General features: G+C 47.2%; 1 protein-coding gene across 1 annotated transcript; it reads left to right on the forward strand.

The window, feature by feature from the left end:
• The first annotated feature begins 228 nt into the window (after nt 1-228).
• On the forward strand, nt 229-18,962 carry LOC308127841 (zinc finger protein GLI2-like). The gene is made up of 11 exons (XM_080493198.1): nt 229-401; nt 3,058-3,234; nt 7,396-7,597; nt 7,874-8,066; nt 8,514-8,624; nt 10,967-11,098; nt 12,670-12,819; nt 13,679-13,843; nt 14,117-14,398; nt 15,265-15,613; nt 16,299-18,962. The coding sequence occupies exons 1-11, from the start codon at nt 320-322 to the stop codon at nt 18,344-18,346; spliced, it is 3,891 nt and encodes a 1,296-aa protein (XP_080349324.1). The 5' UTR covers nt 229-319; the 3' UTR covers nt 18,347-18,962.
• Nucleotides 18,963-19,159: the final 197 nt, after the last annotated feature.

Here is a 19,159-nt window from a genome sequence, read left to right on the forward strand (position 1 = left end):
TGAGATAGAAACCACAACTTAATCAAATGACTCATTAAATCCAAATTCAGCCTGAGACAACGTCGAAAACAAGAAAAACTAGACATAAACAACAAGAAAGCGGTTCAAAATGTAAACAAAGCAAAGAACTAAACTAGTTAATCAGTCGAACCAGAAACTAAAACTGCATGTTGATGTTTTTTCTTTTCTCTCCTTCAGCCCAGCAGGTTTGACCAGCAGCCCCGTCATCTCCGACATCTCCCTGATTCGCTTGTCGCCTGCCGCCGTGGCGACCGGCGACTCCCCGTTCAGCCCGCCCCACCACTACGTCAACCCCCACATGGAGCACTACCTGCGCTCGGTGCACGGCAGCCCCACGCTGTCGATGATCTCCGCAGCGCGAGGACTCAGCCCGGCGGACCGTGAGTAGAGCCGGACGATGATGGCGAAGTGAACGTACGCTTGGTTAGAGAAGCTGCAATCTGAAGAGCAAGCAGCGCAAACACTCTGTTGATCCACCGGTGCATGTACTGAAACACTACCATTGTGCTGTGCATGTTCTGGACACTGAATTTCAGGAAAGTTTTTCCAGTTTCCAACGAGACGGTGAGCGATCGCTCATTTTCACATGCCTCAGAAACACAAAACCTTCAGTTCCAAATCAGTTTGAGAGGAGGATGACGTCAAGTCCAACACCAAACCGGGTTTAAAGCCAGTCAAAGAGATGGACGGACCCAAACAAGAGACTAATCTCCAAACCAATAACAAAACCCGTTCAAAGCCAAGCATCAGTTGCATCACAAACATTGTTAAACCAGACGTAAAGCGGGTCAAAGACAAGTACAAAACCACAAACAAACCAGGTCTAAGAAGTGAACAAAGCCAGTCCATATTCACAGTCACCAGTGTTCACCAGTGTTCACCGCTATAAACCAGCGGCAGGCAGCCCCAAACCCAAACTCATCAGAAACCAATAAAACCAAGTGAAGAGAAACCTCGTATTAATTTCAAAACCCTTAAACCAAGTCAGGATGAAAGATAAAGTTTGAGAGGACACAGACATCAACCACAAGACTTTTTCCACCTGAGGGTCCTTCAAGGACACAACCTGGAGAAACTCAAGCAGCATCCAAACCAAACTTCCAGCATAAACCAGAGGCCACATAGAGCGATCCATCTTTTAACTAAGGACCTTTCTACACGTCTGTCCAGCAGGGAAACGGTGACTTTCTCTCCTCCGTGGTACAGAAAGCTGCTGTCTGTTCATCAGCTGACTGAACAGAGTGATCGCTGGCGGGGAACCTTGACCTGCCTTCCCAGGTGTTTTCATACGGCAAAGAGATCCTAAAAAAAAAATGAATTGAGTGGAAATCGACAAAAGCAAAAGAGCCAATGTAAATCCTTCTCCACCCCCTCAGCAGGCCTCCACGTTTCCCCGGACGCGATGACAACTCTTTCTTCAGTGCAGGATTACAATAACAGATTGGAGCGCGGCGGCGAGACGGAGTATAAATCTTCTTTTACAGTCTGTCATTGGTAATGTGGCAGTGCTTTTAAACTTAAATAAGCAGCGGCGCGTCAGATCGGGCTGTGATAAAGTCGTATGGGAGGAGAAGAATGAGGAGGGAATGCAAATAGCCTGTTTAAAGACCAAGGTTCTGGTTTTTGTGTTTGCCGGGTTTGTTTTTGCGTTTCCTCCCCACTGCAGGACTTTCAATGTGATTTCATTAGAACGAGTAGAAACTTTTGGGATTTCAAGGCCTCTTCTTTACTTTTTAATCCTTTGGCTTTCATTGACCTCCTTCCTTCACATTGAGAAGATTTCAATGAGGAAATTCAACAGTTCAGAGGGAAGATTTGTTGAGATATGAAGTCAGCATGAGCAACACGACTGCTTTTCCTAACATCGATGTGTCTAAATGTTTCCTGAAAGATAAATTAGGAAACAGGGACAGGAGGAGGCGTTTAGTCAGCAAACTGCATCTTTTACAGAAAATATGAGCGACTGAGCGGCTCTGTTTGTCGATTTAAGAGACTCAAAACAACTGATTTGGATTAATTCTTCCCAAAGCAACAGTGAAATCCCTTCAGATTGTCCCGAGGATTCAATAATGTAGATATTACATGTAAGCGTTTAAGGTTTCGTGTTTATTGGATAAAACTACCGAGCAGAGTTTAAAAAAAAAAAAAAAAAAAGGAAAGAAAAGAAAAATTTCAAAACTTCCGACCCAGAAGGGATTCATATGAAATGAAGGTTTTGAATTTGGCATCCCTCAGGGATCAGTTCTGGGTCCATTAAATAACATTTGAATACTAAAGTCCTGTTTGGCCCTTAAGCCTGATTGATCATTGCTGCTTTTCACAGAATAAAACTTTCCATTACTCACTATTACTAAAAGTTTCTAGAGTATTTTTAGGACTTTTTAAGAAATAAAACAATAATAATTAACTGAATTTTTACTTTTTTACTGGATAGATAAATTTCTTTTTGTGTGCATCTGTGTCTCGACCACCTTTAAACCTTCTGAAGCTCAATTCAGCAAGACAAAAGAGAGTCCAGCATTCAGGAGGAAAAGAAAAGGACCAAATCAAATCGTTCAGCTCGGAGGGATATTTACTCTCTGCTATTTTTGGAAAAGACAAAATCCTCCGAAGCCGCTTTTTGTTGCGAGTCTGCAGAGTTTGTGGTGGGAGGGAGGGATCACCTACACGGGCCGTTGCACATCAGCGACCCCGCCCCGTCGGCCCCTCGGCCCATTCAAAGAGCCGCTCAGTGTGAGGAGGTAGACACAGCAGGAATTCACCCTTTCCTCCCCTCCTCTCGCTACTCATTGACTCCCACAAACACACTTATCTCGCTTCACAATGTTTCACCAAACCAGCTCACGAGTGAGAATTCAACTCAACAGCTCATTAAAACCAGCAAAAAGTACAAATAAGAGCCGTTTATTACAAACACGACATTAAAAGGTGCAAATTCGGCCTAAAACAAACCACAACACTTTATACACCAAGCAAAAGATGAAACAAACTATAACCAACTCGGGAAATGACCACGAAGTCTGCCTCCACCCACAGTGGCCCACGAGCATCTGAAGGAGCGCGGGCTGTTCGGGCTTCCTCCTCCTCCTCCCGGCGCCAGCCCGGCTGAGTACTACCACCTCATGGCGAGCCACCGCAGTCCGTACGGAGAGCTGCTCATGCAAGGCGCCGGCGCCGGCGCTCACCTGTCTGACTACATCACACCAATCGATGGTGAGTAAACTCAGATTTCTCTCTGATTTCTAGAGGATTTAGTGGGTTTGAAAGTGGCCGTCATGGTTAACATGTGCAGAGCAACTGGACCTGTGACACTGAGGTGCTCCGTCGCTTGAGGTTCTGGTGAATTTTACTTGTTTCTCTGTTTCTAATGAGTCAGGAAAACAACTATCCTGTAGGTTTTTAATTCATATTTTGAACAATATTGAGCTTCTTATAATCAGACACACACTGTCAAACAACAGAAATGAGGTTTTCAAACCTTTTTGTCTCCAAAACGAGTCGTGCAGTTTGAGGAGAAGCTGCTGTGACACTGATGGAGCAGAATGAAGTTTCTACCCGACCGTGTGTCCAGGTGGAGGATGAAACCAGGATCACAGACGAGGCGTATAAATAAAAAAGCCCTGTATACATTTTTCATGCCAGACGGCTTCAAACAGCGGTGGGAACTGAGGGTGCCGAGGGTGTCGGCCGCTCACTTGTGCAATATTTCTCCTCGCCAAGCCTCCATCGGCACTTTTCCATAAACATGGACGACTTATTGTGCGGCTGTGACATTTCCAGCGCTCGCGGGCCGCATCAGGCCCAAGCAGGTAGATTTAATGTAATGAACGCCGACTTTGATCCCGCTCTTTGTTCGGCGCCTTAAAAGGGTAGCCGTGTCTGAAGGGGGAGACTAATGGAGGAAGGCAGCGAGTGGAGACGAACGCCAGAGATGGGAACGTCCACCCTGCGAGTCTCTGCGATGCCTCTAACTCTGACGGGACGCTTCCTTTGTTGGACGACTTGATCGTGGGACACTGCCAGCCGTCGTGATGCTTATTAAACCTCAGAGTTTCAATGTGATGTGGAAGGAAATCACACACAATAAAAAAGAAAGTTTAGTTTAGTGAGAAAGAATTCTGCATTATGTCCTCCTTCATGAGTAAGCACTCTTTACAAAATGGTTGTGAAAGTTTCCCTCTAACCCACGGGAAGATATTTCTAACGTAGTAAAAGTTGAGCTCCTTTCTGGAGTTCAGGGGTTTTTAAGCAGCCGTGACCCTCACAGCAGCGTCGCCCAGTGGATGAACCTGAACAAGCGGTCAGCCTCGTGGAAGCCGCTTCCTGCGGGCTGAGTAGACACAACGCACCGCTGTGAATGAGCTCGCCGTGTTGTGGTGTCGCGGGCCAAAACGCCGGCAGGCTGCCAGCGGCGTGAAGCCGGCCAGCCGGGCTCACTAAAGCTGTCATAACCGAGCCTGCAGCCGTCCCAAACACTGCGCAGGCCGCCAGGCCAAAACAAACGCAAAGAGCCTCTGGCTCCGGCCCGACAGAGTCACGGTGAAGTTATTCACCCAGGCTGAGAAGAGGCAGGACTCCACCTGCCAACTGCAGGAGGCATTTCAAACTGTGGCACAGAGTGAGAGGCTCCACTTCCTGTCTTCTGCTGAAGAGAAGGGAATTAAACAGGCGAAACAGAAGCTTTTAAAACGACTTCATTATGCATCTAAACTAGTCTTAAACCAGACAAAAAGTAGAACTAGTGATTCAACACCTTCCAATACTTCTTAAACAGTTAAAACTAATTAATGAGTCCATATATTCACTGGGAGCTTCAACCTCTCAACAATCTGCTCATCGCCTGGCAGCAAACTGAGAATTCAAGTGGAGAAAAACATTAATTTAAGTGAGTCTGGATGGAGGAACGCCGTCGTTTCCCAAAGTGCTGATTGACTGGGACTTTTAAGGGCGCTCACTTCCTCCAAATCAAAGTTTGACAGTCGATCAAAGGTGAGAAAATCTCTGACGAGGTTCTTAGATTGTGTCCGCTCCTCCCCTCTCCCGTCCCGTCCAGCCCCCCCCCCCCCCCCCCCCCCCGCCGCCGCCACTGCTGCTGATATAAATCATTATGGAGGAGGTGGGGGGAGGCGGGGGGGGGGGGGGGGGGGGGGGGGAGCCCAGCGTTTCCATTGGTCCATTTATCAGGGGAAGTGGCGCATTAATAAACACATCTCCCCAGAGGTGAGAGGAAGTAACAGAGACGAATACGTCTGCCAGTCCTGAACGTCCGACCAGCCGCCATCATCAGCAGGAGGAAAGAAAGCGCTCCTCGCCGCCGCCGCCGCCATCTACACAAGCTACAGTTCACCTTTAGCTCGTTAAGTGTCCAAATTAGCATCGCAGCAACGCTCCAAACACTAATGTGCCTGGTAATAAACCTCCCGAGCTGAGACAGCCGACCGTCATCACTCAGGATCCATAAGTCCCAGGATGAAGACGTCCCCCCTCCTCCTCAAGTCTCAGAGCGCCACTTTCCAAACAGCTAACATATGTTGGAGATTAGACGCAGCGGACATGCCGAGAAACCAGCGCCGAGCCCCCGTCATTAAGGGCGGCGGTGAAAGCAAACAAAGCAGAATTAATTGTGGTTGCTGGAGAAAGCGCTCCGTCACCGAGCTTCATACTTCAGCAAACAACAGCTCCAGCTACTCCCGTGCTGATAAACCTTTAAAGAGCAGAAACTGATATGAAACGTTTACATCTTCACACTGAAGGTGATTCATTCTACACTGAATAAAGTTCACATAACCTGTGACTCAGACCAGGAGAAACAGCAATAAGCAATTGTGTCAGCACGTAATATAAATAGTTCAAAACGTTGCTTGTGTCATTTTTGAGAGGCTTTGTTTCATCCCCTCATATTCCCATCATGTCATCACTGACGTGTATTTCTCATTACATAACTCCCAGACTGTTTATGACGTCTACAGATCTCAGACTCCCAGAGATGAGACTCACTCCTTCTGCAGCCATCAACACGTTTCTCTAAATCTGCATTTAGGAACAACGAGGATCATATTTATATCTTAAAAATGTGAAATTAGTATTTTCTGATATAGAAAAAGTTTTCCTCATAACGTCTGATAACCACATCTTTTTTAAAAGGGTTAAATGAGAGGAAATGCAACTGGGAGCTTAAAATCCACTAGAATGTTGTGTAACAACAATGAATTGATCTATAATAATAATAGAGAAAACTCTCAAACATTGATCAGCCAATGAAAATTAAAAACTGTCATTAAACCTGTGGCTCAACAACAAGCCTGTTTAAAAATTAAAAAGTACATTAATTTAATCCAGCGACAAAAAGCAAATGAGACAGAACATGAAGTCCAACAAAGCCTCCAGATTCCTGTTTGTCCCGACCGAACGCCTGACGTGATGAACGCGCTCACGTCTGTAGAAGCTTTGGTCATAAATCATTACAGTGTTTGGTTTTCACAGCCTGAAGAGGAGTTTGTGTTTCAGGTCCTTGTCTGAATTCACACGTCAGAGCTGCAATCGATCAGAGCTCTGCATACATTTCCACGCAGTTGAAATCAATTCCCTGTAAATTGCCCTCATTTAGCACGCCGCAGCGCGGCCCAGACGCTGTGATGTTTATCTGGAGTGATTACAGAGAATTATTGTGGGGGGATTGATTGGTTATGTCTGAATGTTAATGAGGTGGACAGATGTTGAAGCGTCCACGCAGAAGAGCTTTCTGACTGTTCTCCTCTCAAAACAACAGTTCAGACAAATAAATGAACCTTGGATAAGCCAATTATAGCTCACAAAACTAAACAAATAAATAGGAAAAGAAACAACTTAAAGTATTAAATAGATGAATAAATACTTAACAGTGATTATGAACGTAACACAATTCTTAAGTGTTATTTAAAATTCTTCATATTAGTTCATCTACGTTTTAAAGAGACATAAAAGTCACAAAAAAACAACAAAAAATAGATGTTTTATAGAAGCAGATTCAGAAATAAGTCTCCTGTTCCTCACCTGTGTCGGCAATGAAGATGTATCTTGAGGAGAAAGAAAGCAGCTTTTATGTACAATATAGAGCAGCGTTGTGAGACAGATTCTACTGACGTGAATCTAAATTCACCTCAGGAAGTGTAGAAGTGAGTTTGAGGGAGTTTTCAGACTTTAATAAAAAGCTCCTTCCCATTGTTGTGCAGCTGAACAGCAGCTAAACTCTTCGACGCGTTAAAATGTGTGTCACTGGGACGAGTTTCCACAGGAAGTAGGTCGCTCCGCCGCCGCCACGCTGAGCCTCCAGCTTATGCACTAATAACCGCTTTTCTAAACTAACGGCCGACCCACCTCCGCCTGTGTCCGCAGTGTCGCGCTTCTCCAGCCCCAGACTGACGCCGCGGCTCAGCAGGAAGAGGGCGCTGTCCATCTCGCCGCTGTCCGACGCCAGCATCGACCTGCAGACGATGATACGCACCTCGCCCAACTCGCTGGTGGCGTACATCAACAACTCGCGCTCCAGCTCGGCCGCCAGCAGCTCGTACGGACACCTGTCGGTGGGAGGCCTCAGGTCTGAGTGCGTCTGCAAGTAAATATGACGGGATGAGAAAAGAGGATAAACATAGAGAATCTTTCTTTGTTTCCTTCAGTTCGGTTCAGATTGAAACTCATTTCCACTTCCATTAAGCTGTGTTCAGGCCACATCAAGGAAATATCACTTTGTTGTTTTTAATGTCATAATTCACTATTTATATACAACTCCATAGAAAAGGAAGGAGGCAGTATTCAATATAAATGATGACCTGAGTGAAATGAATGTAATAATGACAAGATATGTTTCCTGCAGCCCCTCCTTCCCCTTCCCTCACCCCATCAACCCCGTGGCCTACCAGCAGCTCCTCTCCCAGCAGCGAGGCCTCAGTGCCTTCGGCCACACGCCGCCGCTCATCCAGGCCCCGCCCACTTTCTCCAGCCGCCAGTCGGGCCTCGGCCTCTCGTCTCTGCCCGCCGCGGTCCACAGCAGCGACCCGACATCCAAGGTGAAGGTCGAACGCTGAAGACACGTCTCAGCTCATCTCGGTGACCGGGTCTGCGGGTTGAAGTCGTGTTTAGATCAGATTCCACTGTGTGAACTTCCCGCTGTCGCATTCCGACTCAGACGATTTGCTCGGCGGAGAAAAATTCCCCTTCTGGCCGAGACAAAACTCTCTGACCAAACTTTGACTCGCTCAGCTGCAGTTTGCAGCGACGTTCCGATGTGAGTTACGGTAAAGTCTCCGGTTTTCCTCCAACTACAGACTAAAGTTCTCTCAACAGTGAAATCTGAATGTCCAAACATTACAGTTCGTTTTGAAAACCGCCACAAACAAGTGATTATCTGCAGCCGCGCATGTAAATAAACTTCTAATATCTCAGAGTGGTTTTGGATTCAGGCTTCAAGCTGAGACATCAAACGTTTGTGAGGATTTTAAATGTTCTCTCTTCAGAACCACGGCGGCGACCCGGCCGTCAGCAGCACCGTCGACCCCCTGATCACCAAGAGGTCGAAGGTGAAAGCCGAAGCAGACGGACTGAGGCCGTCTTCTCCTTGTTCACCGGTGAGAAGAACCAAAATAAAACCCTGAAAACATCTGTGGAAAGTTAAACTTGGTGAACAGCTTTTATTTAAAGGGTCATATTCTCCAAAATTCACCTCCTACCAGCAGTACTAATCGTCCCCATACCTGGACTGACGTCCCAGAAGTGAAGACAGTCTGTCCTCTCTGTCCCTGGCTTGTTTCAGGTTTTAAAAAGAGAACAGGAGGAGAACAGGAGGAGGAGGAGAACAGGAGGAGGAGGAGGAGGTGAACAGGAGGAGGAGGAGAACAGGAGGAGGAGGAGAACAGGAGGAGGAGGAGAAACGATTTATATGAGGACAGAAAGGTTGAAAAACTGAGATGCACAAAGATCTTGACGAAGTTGAACCTAGATAGAATTAAAAATGTGAATACTGAGGAAAAAGTAGAGAAAACGTGAGACCTTTGACCTGAGCGAGAACCTTTCTCAGGAACTTTTACAATCTGGATCAACGTTATGAGATAAAACTTGAGTGACGCAGAGCAAAAACTATTATTATATTTTTTTTTTAAGATATCCTCAAGAGGACTTTGACTCTCTCAGCCGCGTGCTGCTGAGGACGTGAGGGAGTTTGTGGACGTTCTCTTCCTGTGCGTCCTGATCTGTGGCGTGAATCGCAGCCTCTGTTGACCCGACGTTAAAGCCATCAGGGACGTAGAAAAACTCCACCTGATAAGAGCTTTGCACACCCCCCCCCCCTCCCCGGCCACTGTAAACTGTGCCACGGCACTTCATTTTCATGAAATATTGGCCGGGCTTTATTGTCATCTGAGGAGCCTTTTTCTCTTGCTTTTGACAAATTTGCGCCTCCTCTCCGATCGCGAGCAGGTTTGGGCTTGATGCATGGGGACGGCGCCGCGCTCAGTCGTCTTGGGGCCACCAGAATTGATGAAGATAGCGTGTGTGGGGCAGACAAACATGCTGCAGTCAGCACGTTGTGTGTCAGTGTGTAGCCGTGTGTGTGTGCGCGTGTGTGCGTGTGTGTGTGTGTGTGTGTGTGTGTGTGTGTGTGTGTGTGTGTGTGTGTGTGTGTGTGTGTGTGTGTGTCAGTACACGCTCTGTCTTTGTGATTTGAATTGTAGATATTTTATTTTAGGACGTTTGGACAATATAGTAATTTTCTTAACAGGTAAAGATCCTTTCAGAAGTAAAAATTTAAGTTAACTTTATTTATATTTTTAGGAAAGTTTTATCAATACTTGCAAAAAAAACTGCAGCTTTGGGGGAGAAACACTAATTATAAAGTTGGGATCTTTTTATTAGTTTGAAAGAGAAAAATAAACCTTTTTATTGTCAGTATATATATATATATATATATAAAAAAACAAAAAATGAGTACAGCTTTTGAAAAGTTGTGACATTCCTGATTTGCAGGAACTTTTTGGGACAATTTTGATCTGTTTTACACGAAGTTTGGACCTTTTCTGCACAAGATGTGGACAAGTTTGATCTGTCTGGACATTGGACTACGTCTAGTTCTGTTTCTAAACTAAGTCTAGTTGTTTTTCTAGTTTTGAACCATTTCAGACTGAGTTTTGTTCTATTTCTACACTAAGTTTTACCTGCTTTAGACTAACTTTAGACTTTTGTTTCACACTAAGTTTGGTTCTGATTTGGACGAAGTTTGGCTCTAAAGTTTTTGGGAAAAGAAGCATATTTTGACATTTTCACCTGTCTAATAGTTTAAAAAAAGTGGGGAAGTGATAGATCATGGTGGGATGGTTATCTGTGTTGGATGCTGAGGAGGAGGAGGAGGAAGAGACGTTGTGCCAGGAAACTTTATTCATTGTGTGGCCACAGAAATGTCTTTTTTCTCCAGATTGTAATGGAGTTACCAAACTAAAAGGTTAGAAGACAGTGATATAAAGTAATTGAGACTGATAAGAACTATCAAATTAATTATGATAAAAATACATTTTGCAGTATTTATAATTGATAACAGTTTGAAAATATGAGTACAATTATTTCCATCCCCTCTAAACCTGTGAACCCAATGAAATACTGTTAATCAGGCTACTCCAGTACAGTTTCATGTTTAAGTGTTGAAATGTACTGAGAAGCGTCACATGTGAGTGCGACTGTCTTGTGTTTGGTTCGTTTGGGTTCACACTGCCGGATTAGACGGGCCGCTGAGGTTGTCGGCACAAGTCTCCAGAGTGTTTGTGGTGGAAGTTGTCAAAACAAGTGTGATTCCTCTAACTTCAGTGTTGGACTTCACCGCCTGTAATTTGACGTCTCAAACATTCTAAACCGTTCCACGTGTCTCTTCGGCTTTCTGTTTGAACCGACTGTCCGGTGTAACGCGACGCTCCACTCCCTGCAGAACCATCTGCTGGACCTGAAGGACGACGCCGACCGGGACGAGTGCAAACAGGAGCCCGAGGCCGTGTACGAGACGAACTGCCACTGGGAGGGCTGCAGCAAGGAATACGAAACGCAAGAGCAGCTGGTCCACGTAAGTGAGGGTCGGCAGCGAGCTGTTCTGGTGAATGCAGCTGAAACGTTTTCAGAGAGAATCCACAATAAAAATCTGTTCCAGCGTTCAGATGACGCAGCCCGCTGGGCTTCTTTCAGGTTGTTGTGGCAACAAAGTTTTTCACCGAATCTTTGGAGGAACTAAAACAAGAAAATATTCCAAACGGCTTTAATCTGCTGTGGAATCTTGTGACAACAACAAATAGATGATCCACCAAACACTGATCTGTCCTCTCGTTGAACCTCGACACCTCCGAACCTCCGAGTGCAGCACAGAACCTAAATCTTACAGGGACCTGAACTTCTGTCTGCTTCTTACATCTTTAAGTCTGAATCCAGCTTAAATCGTGAAAATGTCTTATAGACTACTTTTGTAGAAGTATCGTCTGTCTCTTTAACAACCATAGATGAAGCGTCGCTCTGAATTCTCCGTTTCCATGCTTTTCCTCCTGTTACGAGTCCTCCGCAGGACAACCGGACCTCCAGATCGTCACCGACTTCAGGTTCTCCGTTCACAGTGAGCAGAGTCGTGGTTAAAAAGGTCTTAAGCATTCCTCACTTGCAGTGAAGCAGAGAGGGCGGCGGGGCGAGGGGGATTAGTGGGGCTACGATCACTGGTTCTACTCCGAGGAGAGACTGTTTACAGACCTTTAACGCCGCTATGCAAAGCATCTTCAGACGTCCCTCGTCCACGACTCCCCAGCTTTGATGTGATCCCCGTAAACAAAAGGGAGTGCGGTTGACGTGATGCTCGGCCATATCGTTGCAGCGCTGTTGTTTTCTATCTAATTGAGAGCACATTTCCCATAAACCCAGTGACTTCCTCTCCTCTTCCTGGCAGTTACACTCAGTCTCTCTCTAGATTTAGAGAATAAACATGAAGCGAATCACTTTTCCAATCAGTCCTATCCTGTTCTTTTTCTCTGTTGGTGCCGCCGATCAAAACTCAAGCTGCAGGGCCGGACGGAGATGGGAGAATCTTCTAATAATCAGTCGTTTTAATTTGCACTGTAAACTTTGCTGCTGCGGCTCGTATTCAAACCAGGTTCAACCACACATTTTCCTTTGATTCTTCATATTCCCACCGTCTTTCACGTCTCATATGTTGGATTTGTTTTTGCTTTAAACATTAAAACACTAAGTAAGAAGATTTAATCAGTCAAATTTCTTGTGTAATTTAAATTCTAATGCTCCCAACCAGCCAAATAACAACCTGCCTAAAAGGGGCTTCTAGTTACCGTGTCCTGCACGTTTCATTGTGAAGATAACGAGTCAAAAATCTGCTTGAGCAACAGTTACTATAGCGGAGGAAAACTGTAAGATTTGCTGGAGAAAAATATTTGGATTTCTCTCTGAAAGTGGCTTTTCATTTGAGAAAATCCTAATTAGAGGGAGTGTAACACTTTCCTCCGCTGCTGCCGTCCTCCGAGATTCCCTCTGATAAGATGGATTCATACAGAGACATCCGGCCGAAAAAAAACATGAGAGCCTCTTAGTGGACAAGCCTTTTCTGTGTGTGTGTGTGTGTGTGTGTGTGTGTCCGTCCCACAGCACATCAATAACGACCACATCCACGGAGAGAAGAAGGAGTTCGTGTGCCGCTGGGAGGACTGTTCGCGGGAGCAGAAGCCTTTCAAAGCTCAGTACATGCTGGTGGTTCACATGCGCCGACACACCGGGGAGAAGCCACACAAGTGCACGGTGGGTAACGGACGGCGCTGCGGCGCCCCCGAGGGCGGCATCACATCCACATCACACACCGTGTAGATTTAACACACACACACACACACACACACGCGGGACGGATTATTTAGAAAAAAGAAAAAGAAGAAGAAGAAGAAGGCGTCAGATGTTTAATTCAAACGACATCATTCTGACTTATCAGTGTTTTAATTAGGAGCTGGTCAGAAATGTCTCCAGTTTGTATAGAAATTTATGTCAGTGCTGCCTTGAATAAAAAAAATCATCCAAATAATTGATCAATGTTTTGTCACCTTTTTCTCAGAAAACTGAACAATATTGAGTAATCATTAGTAAATAACACATATCATCTGTTTTATGTCCAGTTTTGCCTTAAAACTCTGAACTAAACATTCAATTTGAATTATTTTGAGTTCAGTCTCTGCTCAGTCACAACTTGAACCTCAATAAAGCCGGTTCTTCGGTTTACAGTGGCATTAAAAGTTTGTGAACCTTTAGGAATTTCTTAGTTTTGTGCTTTAATTGGTCTTAAAATGTCTGATCAATATCTCAATCGCACAAAATGCTTGACATTTAACCACACGAACATTTATAATATCACATGCATTTATTGAACACGTCCATTGAAACGTGCAAAGCACTGGAGGAGGAAGAAGGTGAAAACTCAGATTTAAGAACTTAATGAAATTTAAACACATTTTACGAGCAACTTCGGCACAAAACCAGGAATTTGAACAAATCGTGCCATTTTGTTTTCCCACTTTCTTCTTCAAAACTGAAAAGCTGTATGTGAACGATATAGGTGGTATGTATGAGGAAAAAAAAGCAAGAATAGCTGAAACCCAGTGTTTGTTTGCAGTTCGAGGGCTGCTCCAAGGCCTACTCCCGCCTGGAGAACCTCAAAACTCACCTGCGCTCGCACACTGGGGAGAAACCGTACGTGTGCGAGCACGAGGGATGCAACAAAGCCTTCTCCAACGCCTCGGACCGAGCCAAACACCAGAACCGGACGCACTCCAACGAGGTAAATGATAATAAAGTCAAAGCTGCTGTGCAGCAACATCTGCAGCCAGAGTCAGTCACAATCACATCACGAGTTTGCATTTCATTACAACCTGGACAATCAATTGAACTTTTTTCCATTTATCATTTAAGCTGCAGGAGTGTGTGTGTGTGTGTGTGTGTGTGTGTGTGTGTGTGTGTGTGTGTGTGTGTGTGTGTGTGTGTGTGTGTGTGTGTGTGTGTGTGTGTGTGTGTGTGAGAAAGCTGCTGACTCTGCATTTCTTTGCATCTTCAGAAACCGTATGTGTGTAAGATCCCCGGCTGCACCAAGCGCTACACCGACCCCAGCTCGCTCCGGAAGCACGTCAAGACGGTCCACGGCCCCGAAGCCCACGTCACCAAGAAGCAGCGCAGCGACGTCCCGCCCAGGCCGCCGCCGCCGCCACGGGAGAATGGCGAGAACGAGAAGGGGTCCAGAGAGCGGATCCAGCGGGACGACAAGATGTCGGACAGCAGCTCGCTGAGAGGGGTGGAGGACTACCTGCACGTCAAATCCATCAAGACAGAAAACTCTGTGGTGAGACAGCCGGAAGGTTTCTCCACAATAACCTCAGTGCGATATGACGACGCTTCAGCGCCGCATTGTTTACGGTCATTTTACAAAAAGGTCAAATGGCCGCCTCAATCTTAATAATGTAAATCAAACAAAGTCCTAACAACTACAGTGTCTCTCACATACTAACTCTGCTGCTCCATGATCCTTCTCTCTCCTGTCTCTCTATTTTCTGACTTCCCTTCTGGACAGACTTTGCTAAGGTGAGCTCAGTTATTATCCACCACTTCACTTTGTTTCATTTCCCATCGTCGTTTTGTGCTTCATCCATTATTTAAAAAGCATTATGACCGTTCCAGTGGAATCCGGTCGCCCCTAGTCGATGGATAACCCGAGCCTGAACCACGGCACGGGGCAGGTTATGAATGCATGAAGTAAATAAAGCTGAAGTCAGAAGGGGGACAAATGTTGCCTGGGCTGGTTTGTTTAAACTCAGAGCTTCAGATTCACAGAAATGTTCCTTAAGCCTTTTTTTTTTTTTTTTTTTTTCAAAAAAGGAAATGCGATCGCATCTCGTGGTGATTGCAAGCAGCCTTTCATCCTGCCCATTTCTAATTCACAGACAGACTAAGACGGTCTGTAATCTGCAGCGCGCCCCCACCTCTTCAACCCCCATTCCCCCAAAAACACTCATTATTCACAATTAGGCTGGGGGAGGATAAAAGAGGCTCTGATTCACTGTTTTACATGCCATGTTAACCACCACTCCACTTTTGTTCTGTTTTTGAAAAACAAACTGGTTTTGGGACAAATAGTTGTGTGTTTAGTTTTTTGTCTTGTTTATCTCATGCTCCCCTCTCGGCGCCCTCCCCCATCCTGTCCTCCTGCAGATGTATCAGTCCAGCCCTGGCGGTCAGTCATCATGTAGCAGCGAACCATCACCACTTGGCAGTGCCACCAACAATGACAGTGGAGTAGAGATGGCGGGCCACAGCGGGGGCAGCCTGGGGGACCTGAGCGCCCTGGACGACCTGCCGCCCGTGGAGTCCCTGGGCTTCGAGGAATCTGCCGGCGGGGTCGCAGCGGTGGGCCTCCACTTCAGGAAGCAGCTCAGCACCAGCCAGCGCCTGGAGCACCTGAAGAGGGAGAAGCTGAAGACTGTGAGGGACTCCTGTCGGTGGGCCAACAACCCAGCACCCGCGGTCCTCGGCACCAAGCTCCCACCCATATCAGCACGAGGTGAGTCGGGAGGCGGGACTCGGGCTGGAGGCGGGACTCGGGCTGGAGGCGGGACTCGGGCTTTGGATGCTCTTATTAATTCCAGCTTGGTTTCACTCTTTAGCTTCGACATGAACTTCCTCATTCAGGCCTCGTTTACACGACAAACAAAACGATTGTATCCGCAAAGCTGTCTTCACTTTTGGGGAATCCGTTTACACCCACCGGCGTTTGGATCCACTGCATCCGTGACTTTTTTATACGGGCTCCCAAGGTGGAACTTTTCTTTCTTGGGCACGATTCCCCCCTGCAGAGACTGCTGCAGACTATGGAGAGCTGTTACTGTGCATGTGATTCTCCCCCCATGGTAAATAGTTCCTTTTGCTCATGTGCCTGTAAACAAACATGGCCGACCCGTAGTGGTATGACTCGTGGTCATTTCTAGTTTTATCGTCCATATCAGTAGTTTAATAGTTGAGACTCTCCCCTGATAGCATCTGATTCCTCATCAGTCCAGTCGGTTTTTCTCGATTTTGTTCACGTTTATAGTGTTTTGTTTTCTGCACACGACTGTGTGGTTTCATTACAAAATTAAATCAATTAAATCAATTAAAGCTCTGAACCAAACCAGGAACTATAAAGCTGTGCAGTGCTGTGAAAGTGGTTAAAGTAAAGCGTCTTAATGTTTTGTCTTGTCTCTTGGCAGGGTCCCTCCTGGAGAGTCAGAGTATCGGTGGTGGTCCGCTGTCCTTCCCCGGTTCTGGATCGGGTGAACTGAGCACTGGGAAAATGACTCTTTTGGAAAGCCTGTCAGAGCGGCGCGACAGCACCTCCAGCACCCTGAGCTCAGTTTACACCCTCAGCCGCCGCTCCTCGGGCATCTCCCCTTGCTTCTCCAGCCGGCGCTCGAGCCAGACCTCGCAGTTCAGTGCCAACCGGTCCAACAACATCAGCGCCGCCGACTCTTACGACCCCATCTCGGTGGACATCTCCCGACGCTCCAGTCAGACCAGCCAGTGTGGGGGGGGCGGCGGAGGAATGGGCGGCTTTCCAAGCCCGCTGAGTCTGACCCCGGCACAGCACTACCACCTCAAGGCGCAATACGCCGCTGCCACCGGGGGTGTTCCACCGACTCCGCTCCCATACATGGACCAGATGTTCCTGAAGGCTCACTCGGGTCTGTATGGAGATGCCCAGGGCGGCTCCAAGCAGTACAGCAGCTACAACACCCGGAGCCTGATGCCCCACGAAGTCCCGTCACACGTCCCACGCCGGGCCAGCGACCCCGTCAGGCAGACGGCCATGGATTCTGTCGGCCAGCCGCAGATGCAACGCTACAGCAGCATGGGCGCTCTGGGTTCAGGACTGGCCACGCAGCCCCATCCGCCTCCGGGATTAGACCGCCGACGCCTGTCCCAGCAAGGCGGACTCAACCGCTACCCTCACAGCCTGCGACCACCCAGCATCTCAGAGAACTCCACCATGGAAACGGCGGGCGGCTTTACCGACAACAAAGACACAACCGACAGAACAACGGCCAGCCAACAGGATTTCCCAGGATCCTCCGCTCTGCAGAAGCAGATGTACTGTCAAATAAAGACTCAACCTCTGTCCCACAACAGCCCGAGGCGGCAACAACAGACGAGCCAGTCTTTACTCAGCAACAGTATGGCCGACGTTCAGTGGAGGAAAATGACTCCAGGAGGAATGGATGCCTCGCAGGACTACAGCAAGCTGCAGCAGAGGGGAAACCTGGCTGTCCTCCAGCAAAGCCACAACTTTGGAGCTCTTAGTCACAACCTGAGCCGCCAGCAGGCGACTCAGACCATCACAGACACGATGCAGCAGCGACGCGTCCAGCTGCTTTCTGACCGCTTCCAACCGTCGAACCTCAACGAGGCCTTGAGCTCTCAGTGCGGGTTCGATGAGGACTACGATCAGAACGGAAACGCCATGTATCCGGCTTGCAGCAGCGCAGGAGCGGCGAGCGGGAGCATGCTCAGCCCCGGCTGCAAGCAGGAGCCGCTTCACATGGAGGTCGTTGACATGCATTTTGCCAACGTTGAATTTCAGCCAATACAGGTGAAGGTTGAGGACTGTGACGGATTGGTTTCTATTTCAGATCAACAGAACTGCAACGTGACCTCCCAAAATCCTGCCAATCAGAACTGCCTGCTACCGAGACCCCCCACAGAACCAAAACCCATCGGTAGACACAATTCAGCCCTGAAACTGATGCAGCAAACTTGCCGCCTCAGCAACACCAACCCAGACGCTGCTTGTGCGTTATCCAGCAGGAGTTTGGGCCTGCGTGGCGGCAGTGGGGCTGATGACAATGCCATGTATTACACAGGACAGATTCAGGTGTTTGAACCCAATGGAAACATGAGTGATCTCAACCTGCCTCCGTTTGAAAACAACGCGGTGCTTCACAGTCCAGAGGGAAGCCGCAAGGCGAGGGACGCCGCCTCTGACGAGGCCCTGGAGTCGGCACAGATCGACTTTGAGAGCATGCTGGACGACGGGGATCAGTCCAGCCTGGTGTCGGGGACGTTGAGTCCGGGTCTGCTCCAGAGCTTGTCCCAGAGCTCCTCGCGTCTGACGACCCCCAGGAACTCGGTCACGTTGCCTTCGGCGGCAGCCGGGACGGGGAACATGGCCATCGGGGACATGAGCTCACTGCTGACCGCCCTGGCAGAGGAAAGCAAGTTCCTGGACTTAATGTCTTCGCCACATGTGGCAGAAAACTTCTGACGGAAACGTATTTGCAGACATTCTGAACTCCACAGACTTGTGCGATTGTGCCGAAAGACGCTGCAGATTCGTTTCTTGTTCTCTTCTTTGTTAATTATTTAAAATGGCCATTTCCTATCGTGTTTGAAAAGCCATAATTGAGTTTCCTCTGCCTAAGGTAGTAACAGTAACAACAACAGAGTTCTTTCAGTCACCGTACAGGTCTGCAGTGTGAGCCGTTTACTAAGTGCCTGCCTCAGCCAGAACCACATGCATCCACTGCATATCATGACATTTAAAACGTCATCATGTGACGCCTGCGTGTTTGGAATGTACTCGTCAGGTTCTGGTTCGAAGCATCAAACACGTCAGCAGAGGGGTTTACTGTCACCGTCCTCAGCGAGCCTTCGTTTGACTGCTGACATTAACTGTGACGTCTCACTCAAACACACTATTCTTGCCTGGAAACCCGGACTCATGCATTGATCCAGCGTACGATTATAGCGAGAATAACGTTGAATGTGTGCGGAGAGAATTGGGCTTCTTTTCCTTTTATACGTTGTTCCAGCAGGTCGTTGTGCTGGCTGTATGTAAATATCATTTGTACATTTTTAAGAAATACAATATTGATTTCAATTTTTTTAAACGGTTGTTGCTGGTGTCGTTTGTGCGGTCCATTAAATTAACAAGAGGAAACTGCAGCAGTGCCAACAAGCATTAAATGCAGCTTACAATTAGTTTATTTCTATAAAAACGACTTGGGTATGATTCATATACATCTGCAGGGAGGTGAGGCGTGTGATATATTCAACAGGAAAAGTCCTGCATCTTAGT

The sequence above is a fragment of the Lipophrys pholis genome (assembly GCF_963383615.2).
Source record: "Lipophrys pholis genome assembly, chromosome: 23".
In the NCBI taxonomy this organism is placed as follows: domain Eukaryota; kingdom Metazoa; phylum Chordata; class Actinopteri; order Blenniiformes; family Blenniidae; genus Lipophrys; species Lipophrys pholis.